Genomic DNA, 25455 nt, shown 5'->3' on the forward strand with positions numbered 1-25455 from the left:
TTGAACTGCTGACCTTGCAATCAGCAGTCCAGCTCATAGTCCACTATACTACCTGGGCCAAAATGCCCCACAAACTCAGTTACCGGACTTCTACCCAAACACTGCCCATTGTGGTACATCATCCACATCTTTTAGATGTGATGCCTGGTGGGCACAGTCCCTCCTCTCAGAAGTCAGGCTTCTGAATCACCAGAGACGTTGGCTTTTGATAACAAAGGAACTTTCTGGATAACAATAAAACCAGCTGCCATCCACTATATTCCAATTCATGGAACGAGTTGTGGGTCAGAATTGTGCTCCACAAGGTTCTCAGTGACTTGATTCTTCAAAAGCAGATCACCAAGTCTTTCTTCTGAGGCACCTTTGGGTGGGTTCCCACTTTAACCATTAGCACTAGCCAGGGGCTCCTCTACACAACAATAAGGAATGAATGCAGACAAACACTTAGAAAACCCAAACACCTACTATTTTGCATGTAGCATCAGGTGATTCCATGCAGATGCGAAGTTTGCAATGCAGATAGACGATAGAATTGTTGATGAAGGAAAAGATCTTCAGCTTCAGCTGGGCCTTGTTGGAGTCTCCATTCTCTATGACACTGGTGTATGTGTTGGGAATGGGACAGCTGCAAAGAAAGGAGAGGAGATTCATTGAGTACAAGCTGGCCCTTCTGTCCTTGGTCTCAAATGGGTTTACTCGTCGTTTGATCTCACTGCATACAAAAGATTCCCACAGAGCTCTAGAAACCCAGAAGAGACTGGTTAGACCAATAATCCCTAATAGGGGTTATCTCCAGTGGGGCATGACTCCAAATCCAGGTTCATCTCAATGTCTATCTGGAGATTTTGAGGTTCCCCCTGTAAGCAGCATACCAGAGGTGGCAGTGGTGCCCAGTGCCCACCAGAGCCCTACCTGTTATTAATGAAGCCGAATGTCACTGGGTCCCTGGCGTTGCTAGATGGGGTTGCCCAGCATTCAGTCAGAACCACCTTGAGGTCACTTTTTTGTCTATAGAGCCCTACTTCAATCTTGATGTCATCGCTGGCAGACACACTATAATTTTGAGGTATAGGAGAATCTCCGATAAATAACTGCATTTCAGTGACAAAGTTTCCAGCTCCATGGAGGTCCTCAATGATGGTATAGACCCTGTAAGAGGGAGTGATTTTCAGGACAATCATTTCTGTGCCTCCTCTCCTTCCCACTCCTCCAAAAAGCCCCTCTAGTGGCAGAAAGCTCAGAGTTGCATCAACTAATGGCGGACCTGGGTGTGTCAGAGTAGAACTGTGCTCCACAGAGTTTTCAATGGCTGATTTTTCAGAGGTAGATCACCAGGCCTTTCTTCGAAGGCACCTCTGAGTGGACTAGAACTCTCAGCCTTTTAGGTTAACAGCAAAATGCATGACCCACTTTTAGCACCCAGAGACTCTAATTCCAAAGAAGGGTCCTCAAACTGTCAAAACCACAAAGAAACCCAAAGTGTAGATGCTAGAGAGGAGCCCAGCTGTGAAGAGGAGGGAGGGGTCAGCCCTCCCCGGGGCAGTGAGGAGATCCCACTCACCCCCATTCTGGGGTGTACCCCGATGATGTCAGGAGGTCGTTCTGGAAGGCGCAGTGGATAGGGCTCAGGATCTTCAGGTAGTGGATGATGCCCTCTGGGCACAGATCATTGCGCAGCGTGGTCCTCACCACTGTGTTGGTCATGTTCTGAACACAGAAGGCACAGAAAATCAGCACCTGGGGTCCAAGAGGCGACCCTGACATGTCTGGGACCATGGAGGGCTCTGGGTGTGTTTCTTTAAAAACTTTTACCCAGAGTCTAAAACCCATGATTATTTTTTTCTAACAGAAATCACCAAATAGAGTACAAGTTTTCAATCTCTGATTTAACTCATTTCTTATTCACCAGAGGGAGACAGAAACTGTTATTACAGGTAGAACTGTTTCATCCAGAAAGACCTATTCAAGTCCTAACCTCTACATCTGTGAATGCGATCTTGCTTGGAAGTAGGGTCTTCCTTTGAAGACATCATCAGTTACCATGAGGTCATAGTGGAGCATGGTATGCCCTAGTCTCTTCTGCGCAGTGCCGTAGAAAGCGGAGAACAGACATCAACACAGAAGGTGTCACCATGTGAAGTTACATCTCAAAGCCAAGGAACACCAAGAACATCTAGGGCCACCAGAAGCTGGGAGAGACAAGGAAGGATCCTCCCCCAAGAGCCAGCAGGGAGAACATGGCCCTGCCAGTGCCTTGAATTCAGACTCCCAACCTCCAGAACTTTCTGGAAATTTCTATTCTGGAAAGCCACTTACTTCATCCCTATTTGCCATGTTGGATGCCTCCTCAAGTGCCAAATGTGACTTGTCCACAAAAAAAAGTGCCCCCCCACCCCTAATCTGTCCCTCCCGCCTCTGCAGGCTTCCTGCCTTCACTCCCCAAGATGGCCTTCTTACTCAGTCTTAGGGTCAGAGTTTGAGCCTCCTGCTTGGGACGTCCACCTGTTCCTACCCTTTCCAGCCCAGTCCAGAGCCTGAGATCACCTGTTTCCAGAAGGGAGTACATTCAGAACTGTACCCGGATGCCCAGTGCCTGTACAGTGCCCTGGTATAAAAGCCAGCTCCCTTAGGAGGCATGGGAGGTAAGGGCCTTGTCCTCAGATGCCTAGGCTCATCTGGACAACTTTGACCCCTGTAGAACCTGGTGACCACCCCCTGACGCCCCTGACATCTTATGGGTTAAAGATGGATAACAGTGCCTGCTCATGTGGTTGTTAAGGACTAAATGACATCATGTATGAAGAACACTCAGCCCATGCTGGGCCCACAGAGGGCTCAGGGCTTGCTGTCCCACCCACCCCTCTTAGGAACTTACTTATGAGGGATGGGAGTCTAGCCCTGATTCCTGCCTAGCAGCTGGGAGCTCTTCTCCCGTATAACTTCCCTCCTGTGAAGAACCTTCTCATACCCTGCCACCTGGGCCTTACTTTGCTCCCCTGCTGGGACTCTCCCCACAGTCTCACTGTTCACACTGGACCCCACGTCCCACCCCTGCCTGGAAGTCCCTCTTCTATTTTTCCCTTTCTGTTGGGCAGCCAGGCCCAGACCCAGCTCCCCCATCCTGCTTCATCTATGTGGATACCGCTCTATCTGGCTCCCAATCTGGGTTTCCAGCCTCCAGGAATGTCTGTGGCTACACTTGTGACTCCACTGAACTGTTTGAGCTGTCATTTGTGGAGCCCCAGTCCCCAGAAAGCTGCCTTCCTCACTGAAAGCCAACCCAGGCCACCCATGTGACCTAAGGGTGCCTCCATGCAGTTTCCTCATCAGAACTCAGACCCCAGTTGCCAGCTGCCCCCACACACGTCTTCTCACCAGACCTCAGAACTCTCACTGCCATCCAGACGGCCCCACAGTCCCATGCTGAATCAGCCACACTTGTATTACCATGCCACTGCATCTCAAGGAGTCCTGCTCTAGGCCCACACGTTTCTCCTGACCATCATGTCAGGGCCGCTCCTAGACCCCCAGTGCCCAGCACCGGGCTGAACTCAGGAAGGTGCTGGGACCATCCGCTGTGACAGAGACATGCTTTTTGAAGAAGCCAGACCTGCAGATGCCAGCCCACCCCATGGGGGTTTGCAGGGCAGTGGTGCTGGTGCTCACAGTGGGGAGAGTCACTTGAGAGGGATCCAGTTCCCCAAGCCCCGGTCAGAAGTTCAGGAAAGGGCTGTCTGCTCACTGGACCAAGAATGCCCTCAGAGAAGGGAAACCCCATTTTCCTAGTGGTCAACAAAGACCCTCGAATCAGAAGAATGGCAAGACACAGCCCTCCTATCTTCTGAGTAATGTCACCCACATCCCCACCAACACACCCATGTGTACACACACACACCATACTTGTGTACACATGCAAGTACAGATCCATTACTCCCACATTCACATACTTGCATAGACATACATTCACACACACATTTACACAAGCACATTCACACGCACAAATACATACACTCACATTCACACTCATTTACATATGCATATTTTCACACACACATTCACATACATTCACATATGTCCATCCTCATATGCACACAGACACATTCACACACACATGCTACTCCTGGGCTGTGCTGTATTCCTCCTATCCCACGGGCTGTTCATTCAGTCACTCCGGAGGAGTGTGTGAACCCAGCATTTCCATCAGGACCCCTGCAGGGGACACAGCTTCTGCCTGGTTCCTGGATACAGCTAAGACCTTACCCCTGTCCTAACCCTTAGGAGTGCAGGGTCTTCCCTGGCCCCCAGGCTGGATGAGAACCTTCCCATGATCCCTGAGCACCCTTCTGCTCAGCCCTCACACTCTGCACGGCGGTCCCACACTCGCTCCAGCCGGCCGCCAGGAGCACGTGGGTGGTGTTGCTGTAGGTCACGTTGCAGGCAGGCTCTCCCAGGTACAAGGAGGACTCCGGGATGGACTCCTGCTGCAGGAAGTGCTTCTGGATGGCGATGGTCACCTTCTCAATCTCACAGAGCACCATGACTGCCCCCGTTAGGTTCATTCGCTGGGGCAGGCTTCCGGTGGTGAGGGGAGCGCTGATGTCTGGGGAGGTGGGAGGCTGCTCTGGGTCAGAGGCCAGAGAATACCCGGGAGCCTGAGTTGTGTTGTTAGAGTCATCTGCAAGGCACAAGAAAACAAGGCATGGGACAGTGTTTGGGGCCAGCCAGGTAAGTCCAACCTGTGGGTTGGGGGATGAGTAGCAGATAGGAACCCACTCTGCTCCACAATGACCCAGACAAGCTAGTGCCCATTTAAACCACATGCACGCACACACACAAGGAAGGAATCAACGTGGCCAAGAACCTGATTCTGGCTTTAGCCTCCAGAGAAAATAACGATCTGTTCTGTAAAAACATGTATTTGTGCTATTTGTATTATAACAGCCCTTCCTTTCCGGCCTCTCCCAGGCTGGCACTGGGTGTGCCCAGCTTGTGGATTGAGTCAGGGTGTCTAACTTCAAGGGGCTAAGTTTGACTCCCTAGGATAGGGTCAATCATATCTAGTCGCAGAACCCTGGGACCCTCATTCTTGCCCCTGCTCCTTCCTTGTCCCCAGAGCACGCTTGGTTTTAACAGCCAGAAGAACAGGTGTCTGTGAGGTCAGGTGATGCTTCCACAAATTCCCTGTGCCTGCTCCCTGGTGCAGGCTGGTCTCCTGCTGGCCTCATTGACCCCTTCTTTCCTCTCTGGATACATATTTGTTGCATTAATGAACCAAAGACAGTCTCTGTGTATTGCCACAGGTTGTTTAGTCCTTCATAGCAAGCTAGACCCCCAAAGCCTTCTGGAATCAAACTCAATTTTTTACACACCAATTGCTTTAAAAATAGCCTATATGCGCAGATGTTTTTATAGGCTCGTTTTGAGGCTTTGTGTATCCCATGACACCGTGCCTACCAGCATCTGATAGCTAAAGACAAGAGAAACCCTGTATTTATAATGTTGTTGTTGTTAAGTGCCTTACATCAGTTCTGACGCACAGAGACCCTGTATAATGTTTCCAAGGAGCAGCTGGTGGGTTTGAACTGCTGACCTTGTGATTCGTAGTCCAGTGCTGATATTACAGTACCACACTCGGACTCCAAGGATCCCCAAATTGTTACTGCCCTTTGAAACTCCCTGACCCAGAGACTCCCCAAGTTGCTATTGAGGGACATTGCTTAGACGTGTAGGCTCCCCACTTCCCCTCACCTTCTATAGAGGTTCTCCTGCCCTCTCCTTCTTCTGGTAAATGCCCCTTAAGCCACTTGGCCTTTGCAAGGTCTCTTCTGTGAGGGATTGCCCTCCACATTCTGCACCTGTCACTAGTTCTGCTCCAGTACAAACTCTGAGGTGCAACACTGCCATCTTGTGGTCATATCTTTGACATTGACTAACCCTGAAATCCTTCTGACACATTTTCGTTAAGTACAGTCAAGTATAGAGTTTCCAAGGAGTGATTGGTGAGCTTGAACCACTGACCTTGTAGTTCAAATCGACTTTGCAGTCCAACTCATTAACCTACAGCACCACATCAGGACTCCTTGCTGCTAAGTGCCATTGAGTCAGTTCCGGCTCATAGGGACCCTGTATAGGGTTTCCTAGGAGTGGCTGGTGAGCTTGAACCACCGATCTTGCGGTTCAAACCAATGTTGCAGTCCAGCACACTAACCCACAGCACTATACCAGGACTCCCCAGGATGCTTTACACCTCTCCAAATGCTCTGCTTCTTCACCTAGTTCACCCTTGTCTTTGTTGTTGTTGTTGTTATGTGCCATCGAGTCGGTTCCGACCCATAGCGACCCTGTATAGGGTTTCCGAGGGTGTAAATCTTTACGGGAGTAGAAAGCCTCATCTTTCTCCCGCGGAGCAGCTGGTAGTTTCGAACCGCTGACCTTAAGGGTCGCAGCCCGATTCGTAACCACTACGCTACCAGAGCATTCTTATTTTTCTCATCAGACCTTGTTCCACCTCCCTCACCAGCCTACTCCCTGCTCTTCCCTATCCTTTCATCCAGGGACCCTCAGCCAGCCAGCCCGGCCTGCATGTTGGGAACTTCTCTATCAACACAGCTTTGTTCTCTCCATCCCACCCTGCCCTGACTGCAGCCCTCTCTGCCAGCTATCCTTTTAAGACCAGCACCTCTTCCAGGAAGCCCTCCCTGAACACACTCATTGAACTGAAATAACTTATGCTCCTTTGTAGCCCTTCTTTACCTCAAGAAAAGCACATTTCATATTCCCTGTGACAGCAGATTTTACTCACACAAATATTTGTCTCCCTTCAATAGGCTACAATCCCTAGAAGGCTAGAGTCATTTTGGGATCAACACTGAATCTTCTAAAAGTCTCCAAATCCTCTCAAGTCATTTTCAGTGGGAAAATTGCTGAATACAGAGTAGCTAAGCAAGGCCTGAGTTTATGTGCACATTTTCTCATCTTGGGCACCAGAACTAGAACTTGGAGATAATAAGACATGACATGGACTGAGTTATGACCTAAAAAATGTGTGTCTACTTGGCTGGGCCATGATTCTCAGTGGTTTGACAGTTATGACTGATGTAAGTTGGTAGTGATGTAACTGATATGATCAACCAATCAGGTATAATGAAGGTGGAATGTAACAACCTTAATCTCCTCACAGCCCAAATCAGAAATGAGAGAAGTTTCCCTGGGGTGTGTCCTGCAACACCTTTTATCTTACTACAGATGAAGGAGAGAGAAGTGAGCAAAAGCAAGGGAACCTACTACCACTAAGAAAGAAGAATGGGGGCATCCCTTGGACCTGGGGTCCCTTTGCTTAGAACCTCCTGGACCCAAGGGAAGATTGATGCCAAGATGCATGGAGATCTCCAAGAAAACAAGCCCATAGATGTTGAAAGAAGACAAGGACTTTACTCCAGACTAAACAGAGAGAAACAACCTTCCCTGGATTCAGACTTCTAGCCTCCTAGATTGTCAGAAAATACATTTGTTTGTTAAAATCACTCACTGGTAGTGTTGCTGTTATAGCACCACGCAGAAGGCTGAAGATATATGCAAAGGCCTGAAGGGACCACACACACGCACATGTATACACCCACACAATCAAGAAATCTGCCCAGGTCATAAAAATAGGCTGATCTTATTTGCCCAAGAAGCATTTTACATATGAATGCCATTAAAGAAACACTTTGTCAGACAGTCTTTCAGGACAAGGATGAGGAGGACTTTACCTTCACAGGGTCTCCCAGGGTATTCGACCTGGAAATCAGGGGTCCCTTCTGTGCAGCTGCACGTGAAAGACCCAAGTGTGTTATGACAGGAGGCCCCCGGCACACAGTCGTCTTCACCTCTTTCACACTCATCATAATCTGCATGAGGACACAGAGCAGAAAACATTACTGCAGGAATGAGGAGCATCTTCTCTGGTTCTTTCCTTACATCCCTGTGGGCAAAGTGCATCTCAGGGAGCAAAGAGGAGAACTGTTTCATTAGACCAAACCATAATGGAGATCTCGGGTTCTGGAAAGATTGGGGGAGAAGGTGGCACCCTGCTTTTCCACTGGGGATAGATATGAGCTGGCAGGAGGAAGTCTGTAGAGACTGTTTCTACCACAGATGACTAACTCTGGTGGGAAGCAGGATCACCAACCAGGAGCTGAGCAGAGACCACCTCAGCCCACAGCCTCAAGCTGAAAAACCCAGGCATCAAGAACTAGCCCCAAGAGAAGGTCCTCACAGTTATCTGCCTTTCTTCATCTTTGTGCTCTGCTAGCTATCTTATCAATGGTGGCTGTGTGCCGTGGAGTCGGTTCCAACTCATAGCGACCCTGCACAGGGTTTCTGAGGCTATAAATCTTTACGGGAGCAGAAAGTCTCATCTTTCTCCTGCAGAACAGCTGGTAGTTTTGAACTGCTGACTTTGAGGTTCGCAGCCCAATTCGTATCCACTATGCTAGCAGAGCTCCTTGTCATCTTATCAATAGCAATGCCCAATTACTGTAAAAAATGGATAAAAACCAGCAAAGCATATAAAATGCATCCCTAAGGGCACCACTCAGATATAACAGTGCTCACATGTTGATTGATTTCCTTCTAGTGTCTTAAAATACAGATTATAACACAGCTAAAACTAATGCTGTATATAAGCCTACCTCAGTTATTGGGCCTTGCTGTACTGCGCTTCACAGATAATGCCTTTTTTGCAAATTGAAAGTTTGTGGCAATCCTGTGTTGAATAAGTCTATTGGTACCACCTTATGAACAGCATGTGTCTCTGGGTCACATTTTGATAGCTCTCACAATATTTTAAACTGTTTTATAATGCTATTGCAGACTACCAGACTACTCACCACTGCCATTGAGTTCATTCTGGTACATAGCGACCCTGTGTACGGTTTCTGAGGCTATAAATCTTTACAGGAGCACAAAGCCTCATCTTTTTCCTCTGAGGAGTGGCTTGTGGGTTTGAACAGCTGACCTTGCTATTAGCAGTCTAGCGCTTATCCTACAGTGCCACTGGGGCTCCTTTAACAGGATACATTATGGTGTACACATGGGAGGCTCCCTTTGTTTCAATATTCACTTTATTACAGTGGTCTGCAACAGAACTTACAGTATCTCTGAAGTATGCCTGTTCACAAATGCGAATTTTGCTTCTCCCCTTCTCCTGGTATCGGCAATATGTTCAGTCTCATCAAATCTCATGTTTCATAATTCCATAACAGATTAAGCTATGATTGTGCTGTCATTTACTAATATCTTCCCCAATTACAAGACTGCAGTTGCTGGGTGGGGCGAACAGGTAACACACTCAGCAGCTAAACCAAAGTTTGGAGGCTCAAGTCTACTTAAAGTTTGTCTCAGAAGAAAGGCCTGGTGATCTGCTTCTGAAAATCCAGCCATTCAAAACCCTTCGGAGCACAGTTCTACTTTGAAACTCATGGAGTAGCCGTGAGTCAGAGTTTTTGATCGACTATTCCTATTTCTTTTGCTTTTAGAGTAATACTAAAGGTCAGTGTCTTTGTATATAAACTATGGTCCACTTTGAGATCTGTGTCTGTAGGAAAGAGTTCCAAAGTGATAATCCAAAGTCAAAATGGATGTACATTTTTAAAGCTCTTCATCTTTATCTTTATCAAATTTCCAGGAAGTTTTAGCAGTTATTATCCCCACCAGTATCCAAATGACTGGCCTAACATACTTTCATCAGTATTGTTTTAAAAAACAAAGCCAAACAGCTTTCCTATAAGTTGAACAAAAGAGAAACTCCTTTTAATGTGTTTGTCTTTCATTACCACATCTCTCTTTCCTGTGTTTCTTCTTTTATTGTCTATTCAGGTCTCTTGCACATTAATTTGTCAGATTTGGGCACTTTATTATCAATTTGTATAATCTCTCTCTATATTTAGGATATTAACCCTTCATCAAAATTGTGGAAAGTTTTGTTATTTTATTTCATTTCATTTTGGGGGAAGTTCTTGCTTGCCTTACATTGGTGCTTTTATTTTAGTCAAATATTGCAGGCTCTTCCTTTGTGGGCTACATTTTCCTAGCTTTAAACTCAGAAAATCATTCTCATCCCAAAATATTAGAAAAATATTCATCTGTATTTTCTTCCTGTTTTTGTTTTTGTTGTTTTTTTTTCCCATACAGGAAACAACCTCAGAAGCCCTATGCAGAGTCGCTATGAGTCAGACCAACTCTACAACCCACCACCACCACAGAGAACTATGAGCTATCTGTCATTTACTTTCCGGTATGAGATAAGATAAGAGTTTAGATGGTCTTTTGCTCCTTGCTTTTTGTTTCAATTATTTTTTCTTAGGATCTCCTGAGACACTGCTTGTGAGGAAACCTAGCCATGCAGCAGGCCAGATGTGCCCTCAGCCCATGGAAACAGGTGACGACAGAGTGCTGGGCGGGGCCTGCTCCTCTATACAAAGGAGTAACACCCTGGGAATCTTTGTAGGTCTACCCGGAGATATCTTGAACCCCCCAAATCTTTCATTAATCAACCAAGAGAGATGAGGATGGCCCTAAATTTTCATCCAATTCAAGGGGAAATGTGGGAAGAACAGTTTTCAAAAGCAAAAAGATACTGATCTGTCCATATGAACTGTTGAGGTGGTGGTGGTGGTGGTTGTTAACTGTCGCTGAGTCAGTTCCGACTCATAGCGGCCCTGTATAAAGTTTCCAAGGAGCAACTGGTGGGTTTGAACCACTAGTCCAGTGCTGATCTTACAGTATCAAGCCAGGAACCCATATGGACTACTGCTCAGCAATATAGTACTAAGACACTAAATAATTTAGATGGGTCTCGAGGGAATTATGCTCATATAAAAAGCCAATCTCAAAAGGACTCATACTGTATGATTATCATTCTTAAAATAAAAATAAAACAATTATTGCTGTGGTTAAGTGCGGTTGATTCGTTTCTGATTCATAGCAACCTGGTTTTCTATGAGCAGCTGGTGAGTTTGAACAACCAACCTTGCAGTCCAAATCAACCTTGTGGGCCAATGCCGATCCTTTATAGAAGCAGATAAAAGATTAGTGGTTACCAGAGCTTATGGGTTAGGGAAGGTTGAAAGGAGGTTGTTATTGTTATTAAATGTCACCAAGTCGATTCCAACCCATAGTGACCCTGTATAGAGTTTCCAAGGAGCAGCTGATGAGCTTGAACCACCGACCCTACATTTCAAATGACTTTGCAGTCTGACGCATTAGCCCACAGTGCCACACAAGGACTCCTGGAAGGAGGGGGTTGTGGTTTTATATAAAGGGATAGCAGAAGGGTGCCTCATGGTGATGAGATACTTTTGTATCTTGAGTGTTGTAAAGGTTATACAAATCTATACATGAAAAAATTGCATAGACCTACACACACACACAAGGAGCCCTGGTGGCTCAAACAGTTAAGCATTTGGCTGTTAACCTAAAGGTTCATGGCTCAAACCCACACAGTGGCTTTGAGGGAGAAAAGATCTGTCAATCTGCTCCCATAAAGATTTGCTGTTGCTGTTAGGCCCCATCAAGTCAATTCAGACTCATCACAACTCTATGTACAATAAGAGGCAACAGTGCCCAGTCCTGCACCATCCTCACAATGTTTGAGAGCAGTGTTGTAGTGCTGTGTCAATCCATCTCAATGGGTTCTTTGTCTTGTATGCTGGTCCTCCACTTTACCAAGCATGATATCCTTCCCAGGGACTGGTCCCTCCTGATAACACGTCCAAAGTCCATGACACCAAGAATGGAGCATTCTTGTCTGTACTTCGTCCCACACAGATTTGTTGATTCTTCTGGCAGTCCATGTATTTGTAATATTCTCATAGCCTAGGAAACCCTACGGGACAGTTCTACTCAGTCACATGGGGCAATAGGAATCGGAATGGACTCAACAACAGCTAACAACAACACACATGCAAAAATAAGTGCATAGCTTCTGCTTTGACTTTTTCTATCACTATATACCACCACTTGTCTGTCTCGGGTACTTTGGACACATCATCAGTAGGGACCAGTTCCTGTAGAAGGACATCATGCATGGTAAAGTGGAGGGTCAGTGAAAAAGATGGAGACCTTCAGCAAGATTGACTGATACAGTGGCTAGAGCAATGGACTCAAACATAACAACCATTGTGAGGGTGCTTCATTGTGTAATATAGACTGTCTCTGTGAGTCCGAACCAACTCGATGGCATCTCACATCAACAACACGGCTATACAAGAGTTACCATTGAGGAAAACTGAGAGAAGGGTATATAGGCCGTCCCTTGGCTTTGTTTTCAACTTGTTCCTCTATAATGATTTCTAAACTTAGAGTTTAAAAATTAATTAATTTTAAAAGCAACAAGGGTCCATATCAGGGATTTCCTTGAACCCAGCTGAGGTCTCTGTGGAGCCCAGCTTTCCACGTACCTTGGATGAAGGTCTCGTCTCTGACCACCTCCAGCAGAGACATGTTCTGTAAGGCGGTGAGGAATGCATCTGACACCTCCTGGGTGTCCACATCTGCAATGATCAGTAGGTTGAATGTCACCACCACGCTGCCGTTGCTGATGTCAGTGATTTCCATCTGAATTCCATCCTGGTTCATGAGCTGAAGTATGGGGGCTGGTAAGGCACTCTGCACCTTTAGGGAGACAGACCACAGCATGAGGGGAGCTGCCCTTGCCTCTGGGCACCCTGGGCAAAAGATGGAAGGCAAGGTCAGCTCTAGAGCCCCTTCCTGTCTGATGTGTCCCCAAGGTCACCACACCTGCCTGGGTGTTTCTGTGCTAGTGAGAAGAGCATGTCCCCATCATGACCAGCAAACAGTTACAGAAAGGTTTCTCCCTGCAGGTGGAGTATGGGGCCGGGTGCCAAGACAGGGACCTCAGCCTCCAGAGCAAATGACTTGGTAATGGGCTCACTATCCCATTTGGATACTCTTGTGGAGCTGCAGGATTAGCACTAGACTGTGAACCAAAAGTTTGGCTGTTCAAACCCACCAGTTGCTCCTCAGAAGCTCTGTATAGAGTCGCTATGAGTCAGAATTGACTCAACAGCACTTAACAACAACAACTACTCTTAGCTCAGTACTTGGGTGGTGCAAGCAATTAATGTCTTCAGCTATTAACTGAAAGGTTAGTGGTTTGAGTCCTCCCAGATATGCCTCATAAGAAAGTCCTGGTGATCTACGTCTAAAAAATCAGCCATTGAAAACCCCACGATGCCAGTTCTACTCTGACATACAAGGGGTCACTATGAGTCGGGGTTGATTTGATATAAACTACTGTGTTGTTTTGAGTGGTCATGGGAAGGCAGACTGCCACTCTGTTTTTTTCTAGAACATTCTTGTGCTCCTTATGCTGCAGAATGTTGTTCCCTTGCATGTTTCCTCCTATCTTTTCCAAAAATGCTTCCCTGTGTGCATTTCTAACATCCCTATTCAGGCAGGCAGTTTCTTCCTCTAAAAGTCTTTTTTTGTCGTCTCTAACTTTGGACAGAGCCCTGGTGTGATGCTATCAGCTATGCACTGGACTGGTAACCACAAGGTCGGCAATTCAAATCCATCAGCCAGTCTCGGAAGCCCTAGACAGGGATTCTATGAGTTGGATCTGACTTGACAGTACTTAGCAACAACCTTGTAGAATCATACACCATACATTATAGTATTCCATCTAGTCCACCATGATCAAAACGCCCAGAAAGGCACAATCTTAGAACGAGTTTCAAATATCCAATGTAACTCATATCTTCCATGGAAAAGCAAGGCCTCAAGGTTTGTCTTTGCAGAGAAAACTCTGTCCTCTTCTGAACGGTGTAAGGAGCAGTGTCCTGAAGTTCTGGCTCATTGATTCCCTCCTGGGCCTTAGAGTAACCTAGCATGAGCAACACTGTGCCACCCAGTAAAGGCAGCAGACCCCAGAGCCCCTGAACTGCCTTTGGTTGGTGCCACCTTGTAGCTGCATCATTACTTGCAAATAGCTCCTCTCTCTCTCTCTCTCTTCCTCTCTCTTTCTCTCTCTTTTTTCCTCTGTCTTTCTCTCTTGTTCTTTCTCTCTTTCTCTAGGGTTTCCAGGCAGGGGTCTACCATGGTCTCAGATTAATGTCACTTTTAGTTACATCTCAAGCAAGTCTCAAAGCAAAGTTCTGGGATCCTTACTAGAAAGCAGTGAAAAACTACGTACTCCATTAACCCACCACTTCCTCAAACTTGGTTTAATGTCCTACATATTTAAGTCACATCCTAAAACTCTAGACAAACAAAAAATAACTGCCCCCAAAAATAGACAATGAGGGAAATGGTTTAAAGAGGAGAGATTAACCTAGAAACTCAGGGTGGATGCTTGAATCCGTGTTTGTTGCCTTACTATCCATAATAGCCAAAAGATAGAAACAACCCTAGTAGTCATCAACAGATTAATTGATAAACAATATGTGGTACATACATACAATTATCTGTAATTATAATAATATAATAATAAGATGCAATGTTTTATAATTCTGATAATAGAATAAAATACTGTCATCTATAAAGAGAAATAAAATATCAGTACCTACAACATATGGATAAGCTTTTAAAAACACTACACAATGTGGCCACCGCCACTCCTATCATGCTATGGTGGGTCCACACTTTGCCACTAGATGGCGGTGTAAAACTCGCGCTATTCTAGGTATTAGAAAGGGAACTTCCAGCTAAAATTTATGTGATTTCCACTATGCAAATCAAATCATTAGATTAGATTATGGCAAGTGCATAATCTCTATTCTTCAAAGGGCATTTTAACCCCTTTCAAAAAGAATATTGAGATTGCTACCATTTACAAATCCTAGCATACTGGGATAATTAGGGAAAGTACAAAAAAGAGTAGGAACAATTTTTTTAGAAAGAAGGAAGTTAGATATAATATTATACATAACATATGTAATAGTCAGAGGTGGAAACCACCTAAATGTTCATCAATAGATGAATGGATAAGCAAAAAGAATGTTACTCAGCCATAAAAATTAATGACGCTTGGATGCATTCTACAACATGGATGGACCGTGAAAACTCGATGTTATGTGAAATAAGCTGGACATGAAAGGACAAGTATTGGATGTCTCCATTTACATGAAATGTCCAAAGCAAAACCAAACCCAGGCATAGTGCCCCGTGATTGTGTTTCCCAAGGCTGTAAATCTCTATGGGAGTAAAAAGCCACATCTTTCCCCAGCAGAATGACTGGTGAGTTTGAACTGCCAGCCTTGTGGTTAGCAGTCCAGTGCTTATCCTACAGTGCCACCACACTCTTTATATGAAATGTCCAGAATATGCAAATCCATAAAGACAGAAAGTAGATTCCAGGTTGTCAGGGGCTTGGAGGAGGGAAAATGAGGAGGGCTGCTAATGGTTCTGGGTTTATTTTGCGGGAGATAAACATGTTCTACCAGGAGCTCTGGTAGCGTAGTGGTTACAAACTGGGCTGCAAACCGCAAGGTCAGCAGTTCAAAACTACCAGCTGGTCCACGGGAGAAAGATGAGGTGTTCTGCTCCCATAAAGATTTACAGCCTCGGAAACCCTGTTTAGGGTCGCTATGGGTCAGAACCAACTCGACAGCACTTAACAACAACAACAAACATGTTTTAAATTTACTGTAGGGATGCTTGCATAGCTCTGGGAATAAGCTAAAGGCAACTGAATTATACGTTTTAAAGGTGAATTTTATATTAAGTGAAAGAGATCTTGTGGGTTTTTGTTTGGTTTTACTTTCATAAAAAGGCAGGGGAGGAGCTTTCTGCTCCACCCCCCAAAATCCAAACCCACTGACAGAAATGAATCCAACTGATAGGAACCTCTAGGCCAGAGTAGAACTACCCCGCAGGGTTTACAAATCTGTAATCTGTAGAGTCCGGGTGTAGAATAAGTACTGGGGTACTATAACTACAAGGTCAGCAGTTCAAACCCACCAGTCACGCCTCAGAAATTCTATACAGGGTTCATATGAGTCAGAACCTATTCAATGGCTCTTCATAATAAAACAGCAACAGTCTTTTCTGAAGCAGACTGCCACATCCTTCTTCTGTGGAGGAGCTGGTGGGTTGGACTCACTGACCCTTCCGGTCACATCCAAGGGTTTCACCACTGTGCCAGTCACACTCATTTTCTGCTCCACCATCTGTCCACTGCCATCAGGTGAATTCTGGCTCATCATGGCCTTTTGGACAGAGTAGAACTGCTCTTTAGGGTTTTCGAGACTGTATATTTTTATGGGAGCAGACAGCTTCATCTTTCTCCCGCAGAGCTGCTGGTGGCTTAGAACCGCTGACCTTTTCAGTTAGCAGCTCACTGTTTAACCCACTGTGCCACCAGGGTTCCTTTTCTTCTCCACAGAACCTCATAATTGATCACTGGAGCAAAATTCATGCAAAGCAAGAGAGCTACAGAGAACACCATCCTGACTCCTGTCTGCTGGCATGCCTGCCATTACCAGTGCTTCACATCCCAGCTTCCTTTAAAAAGAGGACGCTATCATAGGCTTGCAGCCCAGGTCCTGATTGGATGAAAATAGACTTCTAGCTCTCCTCCCCCTACCATCCCTCTGGTCCCAGAAAGAAACAGGCCATGGAATTATCGATTTACCATCCTAAAAAAGTGTTCTAGGAAGTCCTGGTACTCCTTGCTGCTCACGTTACGGAAGTCTTCTGAATACTTGATGTTTGCTATTCGAGCTTTTCCACTGAGTTTCTGGGCCGCTGTAGGATAGAGAATACCAACGTTTGTAACTGCTACGTAGAAGATGACAGACTACCATTTCATTATTTAAAACTTTGTTCTTCATTTGGCCACTAAGAATATAAACCAAACCTTCCTAGGGCTCTGGAGTGCAGACTGAGTACCCAGATTTCAGAGGACCCAGGGATAAAACCAGGGGAAGCAGGTACTGCCCAGTAGTAATGTGCGTCCTCCCCTACCCCTTAAAAAACAAAGCTTCATCACATGCAGACTTGCTAGTCAGTTAAGTTATAGCTTAAGAAAATATCCAGGGAGAGGGACTGTGCGCTGAAAACTTGGGGTGGGGGGTGGAGTGTAGGGGGCGGGTTTATAGGGTATACCCTTTGGTCCGTTGATGATGCATGGAGGGGATTGGAACCATGGCAATGAAATGATATACGATGGAATGAATGTAAAACTAAAGTTCTCTCATGTAAACTATCATATAATTCACAATAAAAAATTAAAAAAGGAAAATATCCATATTACAAATGCTATTATGGGAGGAAAGAAGAAGCTTACTGGTCTGTATATCTATAAACAGAAATCCTCACAACAGGGCCAATAAACAGCATCAAGATAAATGGAGAAAAGACTCAAGTCAAAGATTTCATTTTACTAGGATCTACGATCAACATTCATGGAATTTGCACCAGGAAATCAAACAATGCAGTGCATTGGGTAAATCTGCTGCAAAAGACCTCTTTAAAGTGTTAAAGAGCAAGTGTGTCACTTTGACTAAGGTGCACCTGATCCAAGCCATGGTATTTCCAATTGTCTTACATCCATGTGAAAACTGCACAATGAATAAAGAACGAAGGACTGATGCCTTCGAATTACGGTGTTGGTGAAGAATATTCACTATGCTATGGACAGCCAGAAGAACAAACATGTGTCTTAGAAGAAGTACAGCCAGAATGCTTCTTAGAAGTGAGGATGGCATGACTTCATTTCACATCCTTTGGACATGTTATCAGGCAGGATTAGTCTCTGGAAGAGGACATCATGCTTGGTAAAGTTGACCACATCAGTGAGAAAGAAAATTGATACAGTAGCAGCAATCATGAGTTCAAACAGAACCAAGATTGTGAGGACGGCACAGTGTTCAGTTCTACTGTAATGAGGGTTTCTACGAGTTGGGACCAACTCGATGGCACCTAGCAATTGGAACCATGAACAAGGGTCACCTTCAGCTCATTGAAGTCTGTATTTGACTTATCACTCAATTCTACCACTGTCCCTTTTTCTGTGTGGCCATGTCCTGATGAATCGATCACAGATTGTTTATCTTTCTGCCTAACAGTTGGACTGTCTGTTATTGTCCTTTCTGAGAGCCAAATGCAGGTCTAGTGACAGTAAATGGGATACAGCTCTGTAGAGACCCACACATACATTCCCGTCTGTATTTTCTGCTGGCAAAGTCTGGAGCACTTGGCAATGGTGTGTGTTCACCCAAAGGCTGCCCAACTCCTTTTACTGAAATGAGGCAGGTCATGTATTATGGATTGCAATGTGTCCCCCAAAATATGTATTGAAGTCCTGGCCCTTGTACCTGTGGATGTGGCCCTGTGTGGAAGTAGGGTTATCCTTTTATGTTGATACAATCAAACCAGTGTACGGTTGAGCCCTGAGTTATAAAAAGAGCAGGCACAGAGACACACACAGGGAAAGACAGACACCATGTCAACAAGCCAAGGATTGCTGGCCGATGACAGAAAGTAGGAAAGAGGCCCACAGAAGGAATCGATACATCAAGATCCTGATTTGGACTATTAGCCTCCAGGACTGTGAGAAAACAAATTGTTGCTCTTTAAAACCATCCACCTGTGGTATTCCTGTTATGGCAGTGCTAGAAGACTACAACACCATACCTGGCACACCAGCTGAGTCTGAACTCAGACATTTCTACCCTGAGAAGAAAACAGAAACCTGGCAGCCCTCAAACAAATCCAGCTCTTCTAAAACCTCAATCCACCTGAAATCTTTTGAAAGCATTTCTTTCTTTCCCTTTCAGAATGAACCATGACAGATGCTTCTGAACTACATTACCTGTCCTGACTTTCAAGTGCACCTTGGCACTTTCTTTTCCACATGCTTTATCTGCTATTACAACCTTGTACAAGACGCCAGGCTCCAGTCCCAACAGCATCAGACTTGTGTTCTGGACCTCAAAGTCTAAGGTGTGGTTTTGCATAGAAGTCAGAGTGAACTGGAAAGTGGGGCGCAGGGTAAGGTCTGCCTCCCAAACCACATGGAAGCTGGTGCTGGTCACATTGTGGATCATGATCCTTTTGATGGGGACAGGAACTGGAAAGTGGAAGAAAAAAGGTACAATTAAAATCCATCAAAGGAGAAAGGTCAAGAGAAGCCTCTCCTAATGCGAAAAATCAAATATTCATATAGGTAGGGCACAGCCTCCAACATTATAATATTAGGAATAGACTTTTAAAGTTCTTATCAATGAGCGGCATTCACAAAACTGCTCAGCTGGTGAATGTCAGTGTTCTGATCCCTGAGTCCAGACATCAAATATTAGCCCCAGACTTTTGTCCATCAGGTAAAGGTGCCAATGGTAACCACACTTTCTATTTGCACACATCACCCATGAGACAGAAGAGCCAAACAATCCAGATGAAGACAGTAGGGGCTGATACAATAATGTCTCAGACTTTGTCTCAACTCTCTCATGAAGTTCCCATCCTTGGTTATTTCAAATATAAAATCCTCTAAGAAGAGCTTCTTTTCTCTCTTCTGGAAAGGATCAGCTACAAAAGGGCAGTATTGTATACTTCCATTTATAGGAAATGTCCAGAAAGATCTAAAAAGAGCCCTGGTGGTACCATGGACTAGGCATTGGGTCGCTAACTGCAAGGTTGGCGGATCGAACCCACCAGCTGCTCCACAGAAGAAAGATGAGGCTATCTACTCCTTTAAAGATTTACAGTCTCTTGCAGATAGTACCCACTTGACCTAACTTCAATAACTTGATGATCTGAACTCGACTAGAGGAAGATAAAAAAATTTTGATACAGGAAATGAATGTAAATTGCTACAATTTGATGAACTTAACCTATAATTATGGATGTAGTAGCTCAAAATACCAACTGAGAGGAAAGGAGTCTTCACATCAAGGATCAAGCCTATCCCCCTCTGTACACAGGGTTAATAAGGAGGGATGGGCAACTTAGACATTGGCTACCTAAAATGGTGGGGGGTAGGGGAAGACTATAAAGTCATGAAGTGACTAGCTTACAAATTTTCAAGAGGGAGTTTAGTTTCCGAGTATTCAGGGGAAGGTAGAAGCCCCACTGAATAGTATTCATCTTGTCTAGACAGGTCTGGTGAAAGGAAACAGGAATAAGATTCTTATGATTCAATAATGAATAATTGCAATCATGACTAATTACGACTGTCACAACTGTAAATGTAGAAGTTCTGCAACAAAAAGGAGGGAGTAGTTAATCTTATAGTTCAGGAACAGAGGACCCTAGGACCATCAAGGGAAAAGAGCACAAGCAGAATGTGGGACCTTATCCAGAGAAACAGTGACACCAGAGACGGAGGCAGAGATGAGGACATGGAGAGAGGGAGCAGCTGAGGACTCTAGATTCATGGAAAGAGAGGGACTGAGAGCTGGTGGCCAGGAGGCAGGCTTGCAGAATGTACCCTTTGGTTGTTTAAATGATTATATATGCATGAGTGTTTTTGTGTACATCCAAAAAAAGAGGGAATAGAAGCAAATACTGTTGCATGATGATGCACAGAGGAGATTGTAATCATTGCAATGAAACAATGGTGTGAAACTGATGTTCTCCTATGTAAACTATCACTCAATTCACAAGAAAAACTAAAAAAAAAAGATTTACAGTCTCGGAAACCCTAGGGAGCAGTTCTACTCTGTCCTATAGGGTTCCTCCGAGACGGAACCCACCAACGGTAATGGGTTAGGTTTGGGTTTAAGGGGTAAACTCTATGGGACAGAAAGGTTCTCTGCCTCCAGGGCTTATGTTCAGAGCCCTCCGTGACACCATTTCTCCGCTACAGAGGACTCAGGGAGAGGAATGGTGCCAATGCACTGACTTCACACTGGGGATGCCAAGGTCTCAGGTGACAGCACCCAACAGGCCCCAGGACATCCCCTCACTGCCTACACCTTCTAGGACAACACCCTTCCACTTCGGGATGAAAGTAAAGGATTCAGGGTTTGGTTTGGTTTCTGGGGGTGATTCAAACACACCCCTGAGGTTCCTAGACTCCCTGAAAGAAAGGGCTGTGGGTTAGGCATTGGGCTGCTAACCTCAAGAGTGGTGGTTCAAATCCACCAGCTGCTCCACGGTGAATGATAAGGCTGTCTGCTCCCATGAATATTTAATCTTGGAAGCCTTATATAGGAGTCCTGGTGTGGTGCAGTAGGATAAGCACTGGACTGCTAACTGTCAGTGGTTCAAACCCACAAGCCCTCCTCGCAAACCCTATACAGGTTCACTATAATTCTACACTGACTCTACAGCACTTAACAACAATGAGTTGAAATCGACTTGTTGGCACTGGGTGTAGGTTTTGGTTTGGGCAGGTCCTGGGCAGCTCCCACGAGGGACTGGTTACTTTCTAAGCCCTGGATTTCCATAGTGTGAGCATAGACTGTCCTTGTTGGGGGACCTAAGATCCTTGCTGTTCTGCTATGAGAGCTTCAGCGCCGAGCCCTAGAACTGTTTGGTGGTGGTTGTGTGCTGTGGAGTCGGTTCCAACTCATAACGACCCTGTATAGGGTTTCTGAGGCTGTAAATCTTTATGGGAGCAGCAGAAAGCCTCATCTTTCTCCATCAGAACAGCTGGTAGTTTCAAACTGCTGACCTTAAGGTTAGCAACCTGACTCATAAACACCACGCTACCAGAACTGTTTAGCAGAGGCAATGCACTGATGGAGATCACACCTAACAGCAGGTTTCATTTGGAGGAAGACAAGCTGGGATTGCTCTGCCAGCTCTATGGGAGATGGCAAGGCCCAGACCTAGGCTGCACAGAGCTGCCCTGTGCCCCTGATATCACTGGGGCCTCTGCAATGGCTAAATCCTTTCATGGAACTTCTGGGGGTTCACACTGCTGAGGGCACAGAACTATTGAGGGTGCACATGGTGTTGAAGGTGCAGGACACTGCTAGGGTATACCCCAGTGCCTTTGTCCCTCATATTACCTGAAGGTTCTCCAGTGTTCAACATCCTACCAGAACTGTTCACAAATCAGAGGTCCTGACATTGGAATGGGGTAGGGAAGAGGCTGAGTGGGGAAAAGGCTGAGTGACAATGAGGTGTACTCATCCTAACTAAACCAGGAATTTGCCGCTGGGAGCACAGCCTCTTGGCACCTAGACTTACTCATCCAAATAACAGAAAGGCCCCAGAATATTTCTACAAGGTCTTTAGACTCTACAACTGAATGAGTCTTTGCAACTTGAAATTATAAAGACCGCACAGTTGCAATGGCCCTTCCACCCAGGATGCACCCTTTAAGCTACTCACCACAGGGGGAGGTGTTTGGAGAAAAAGGGCTGGAAGTTGATGGCAGGTCCGGGGAGCTGGAGGACCTAGGGTCCAAATTCCATGGCCATGTGGTATTCACAGGTGTTGGTGGTGTGTCCTGCATTGAGGGGCTGGGGTGCCAGGCTATGTGGCCTGTGGGGTCCGCTGTAGGGGGTAGCCAGGAGCTGGACTCCACACTTGAGGTCTGCAATAACTGCCCAGTGGAGTCCAATTGGCCATGTGTGGTCCCCAGAAGGGAGCTGTGGGTTGGCACCGAGGTCGTGGTGCTGGCCACCCCGTCTGTTCCCCACTGGCCTGTCACCAGGCCTGGGGTCACACTGGATGCATCCTCCTTCATTCTGTTCTCTGTGCTGTTCCTGTCTCTCCCAGTGGTGCTGCTTTTATCCCCTCTCTTGGGGAGGAGTCCAGGGGTCCAGGTTTGGTCTACTGCTGAGGTGTTCCACTGGTTCTTGGGGCTCTGTGACAAGGCAGGGGTCCCTGGGGTGGACCTGTCTGTAGTGACTGCAATACCTTCAGTGGATGCTGCTGTCCCAAGAGCTGGGGCCATCGCCTGTGTTGTCGGAGGCATCATGCCTTCTGTGGTATTCACCACCTCACCTGCCAACACATACACACACATCCCTGCTCAGACATCTCATTTACCTGGTCCACTCATGGCCATCTGGTCTACCCAGCTATCAGAAGTCTCTCTGCTTCTCAGGGTGCCCTGCCTGAGAGGAAACCAAGGACCATCCAGTAAGATGATACCTGTATTTTCCAGGTGAACCCAAAGTGGGGATGTGCGTTACCCTGGTTGCTATCTGTGAGTTTGGGTCTCACCAAAGTTCTTGCAGGAAGCTAGGCAGGTGCCCTACTTGATAAATAATTCAGCTAAGATCCTGAAATGAAAACCACCTCAGGGCTGCAGAACCAGGATGGCACAGCTGGGCTCAGTTCCTAGAGCAATATGGGGAGAGGGGAAAATTTGTACTCCAGTGGAACTTGAGTGGGTCTCTCTTGTAAGCTTACTGGACTTTGGGGTGAATAATAAAAAGAGTAAAGATTTACACCCTCGGAAACCCTGTACAGGGTCGCTATGGGTCGGAACCAACTCGACGGCACTTAACAACAACAACAACAACAATAAAAAGAGATGAGAAATTTTGGGACTATACACCATTTTATTTTATTTTATTTTTTAAGGAAAAGAGTTATTCTCCATAGGGATTAATTCTCTACTGTGTTTTCCAGCTTGAATGACAGCAATCCAAGGCTGCATCCAGGCCAGACATAACCAATCGAGCATCAGTATTTAAGTCTGGGCATGGCTTCTCAACTCAGCACTCCAGACAGCCCCAACAAACTGATCTGAATTGGTTCCAAAAAAGATTCATGGCAGAGGCACATCAAAACTAGGGTTCAGGAGACTTCATCTCTAGGCACTTATTCATGCTCAGCTCACCTGGACTCCAGACCCTCTCTCTCAGGCTTGCAGTCACCTAAAGTACCCTCTCTATCAGAGGGGTATATGACTTCCATGAGCTCCTTCTACATAATAAAAAACAAAGCCTTAATAATTATATTTTACAATTACATTGAAATAAGGATGACTATAATCCAGGCGAGATTCATTATTATTATATCAGAGTCCCTGGAGGAGGCAAAAATGGGTAATGTGCTGGGTTAGTAACCAAAAGGTTGGAGTTTCAAATTCATACAGAGGCAGCTTGGAAGAAAGACTTGGCAATCCACTTTTGGAAAACCCTGTAAAGAAGAGTTCTGCTCTGACACTCATGGGGTCACCAGGGGTCTGAGTCGACTCCACTGTAGCTGGAAAATTAGTTGTTAATGTCTTTCTTTGGGTTTTAAAAGAAATTAAGCTCAAAGCATTTCCATGGGCTCCTGAAAGTACTGTGGGTCCAAGGCACAATGTTCTCTTAGTCTGAGGGAGATGTCAGCCCTGCCTCCCCCAGTCCTGGAGCTTCAGGACACCTACCCTCACAGGTCCGGCCCACCCGGGAGGGGTTGATGTCTCTGCTTGTCAGGCACTGGCAGGTGTAGGAGCCCTCCAGGTTGAGGCACTGGGCGGCAGCCGAACAGTCATTCTCCCGGCTGTCTGCACACTCGTCCCAATCTGCCAAAGGGGGAAAGGGGATAAAGAGAGATGTAAGTCTAGTCAGAAAATGACTGGAGGCTGGTCAGAAAACGAAATCACAGGCTCCTCTTCCTGAATGGACTTTTCAGACAAGAACAGGGCCCAGAGAAGCTGAGGGAAGAAGCAGGGACTCAGACAAGCACCTCTATTCCTAACACTCTGGAGGACAGACCCATATATGAGTCCCCTCCTTACAAACCTGGGAGCAAGCTAGTGGCCAGGTATTGCCTTCTTGGGGAATATGATAGCTAACTTTGTGTGTCAACATGGCTAGGTTATGGTGCCCAGTCGTTTGGTCAAACACTAGTGTGGTTGTTGCTCTGAAGGCATTTACATGTGATTAACATTTAAATCAGTTGACCTTCAGTAAAGCATGTTGCCCTCCATAATGTGAATGTTGTTGTTGAGTAGGTTCTAACTCACAGCGGCCGGCCCTATTCGCAACAGAACAAAACACTGCGGGTCCTCACAACTGTGTTCCTCACAACTGTGTTCCGTTACCCTTGATCCCAGGACCGGGCAGTGTTTCGTTCTGCTGTGCACAGGGTCGCTATGAGTCGGTACCGACTCGATGGCACCTAACAACAACAACAACAACCCTTGATTCCACTGCTGCTGTCACTATGCCAATCCATCTCACTGGGGGGTGGGCCTCTAATCTGCTGAAGGCCTTAGGAACAAACAAAGGACCTTTCTCAAGAAAGGATTCTGCTTTAGGATAAATACCCCTGCCAGAGTCACCAGGCCATCACCTGCCCTATGGATTTTAGACTTGCCAGCCCCCACATCTGTGTGAATTAATTTCTTAGGGTAGCCTCTCTGTAACAGTAGTTACCTTTATTGCTTGTAACTCTTGTGTCCCTCCCATACACAATCCGCCAATAACAGTAATACAGTAATAGCATTAATTTATGAGTGGACACACAGACAAAAAGTGAGAAGGTGAATGGGACCCACAAATATATATATGAGAAAAGTTCTCTCTCTATGTGTATATATATATATATATATATATA

The 25455-nt window shown here is 45.8% G+C and overlaps 1 protein-coding gene across 1 annotated transcript in view; it reads right to left on the bottom strand.

Moving 5' to 3' along the window:
• UMODL1 (uromodulin-like 1) overlaps positions 1-25455 on the bottom strand; it is an 87761-nt gene that overhangs the window by 10032 nt on the left and 52274 nt on the right. The window contains exons 10-18 of the mRNA XM_006870852.1: positions 24281-24418; positions 18815-19072; positions 16634-16746; positions 12441-12654; positions 7747-7889; positions 4359-4652; positions 1562-1707; positions 913-1149; positions 466-625 (exon numbers count right to left, since the gene is read on the bottom strand). Of these exons, the coding sequence (XP_006870914.1) occupies positions 466-625; positions 913-1149; positions 1562-1707; positions 4359-4652; positions 7747-7889; positions 12441-12654; positions 16634-16746; positions 18815-19072; positions 24281-24418 (1703 nt within the window). The remainder of the gene's footprint in view (positions 1-465; positions 626-912; positions 1150-1561; positions 1708-4358; positions 4653-7746; positions 7890-12440; positions 12655-16633; positions 16747-18814; positions 19073-24280; positions 24419-25455) is intronic.

This window comes from Chrysochloris asiatica, unplaced genomic scaffold, assembly GCF_000296735.1.
Source record: "Chrysochloris asiatica unplaced genomic scaffold, ChrAsi1.0 scaffold00154, whole genome shotgun sequence".
Lineage (NCBI taxonomy): Eukaryota > Metazoa > Chordata > Mammalia > Afrosoricida > Chrysochloridae > Chrysochloris > Chrysochloris asiatica.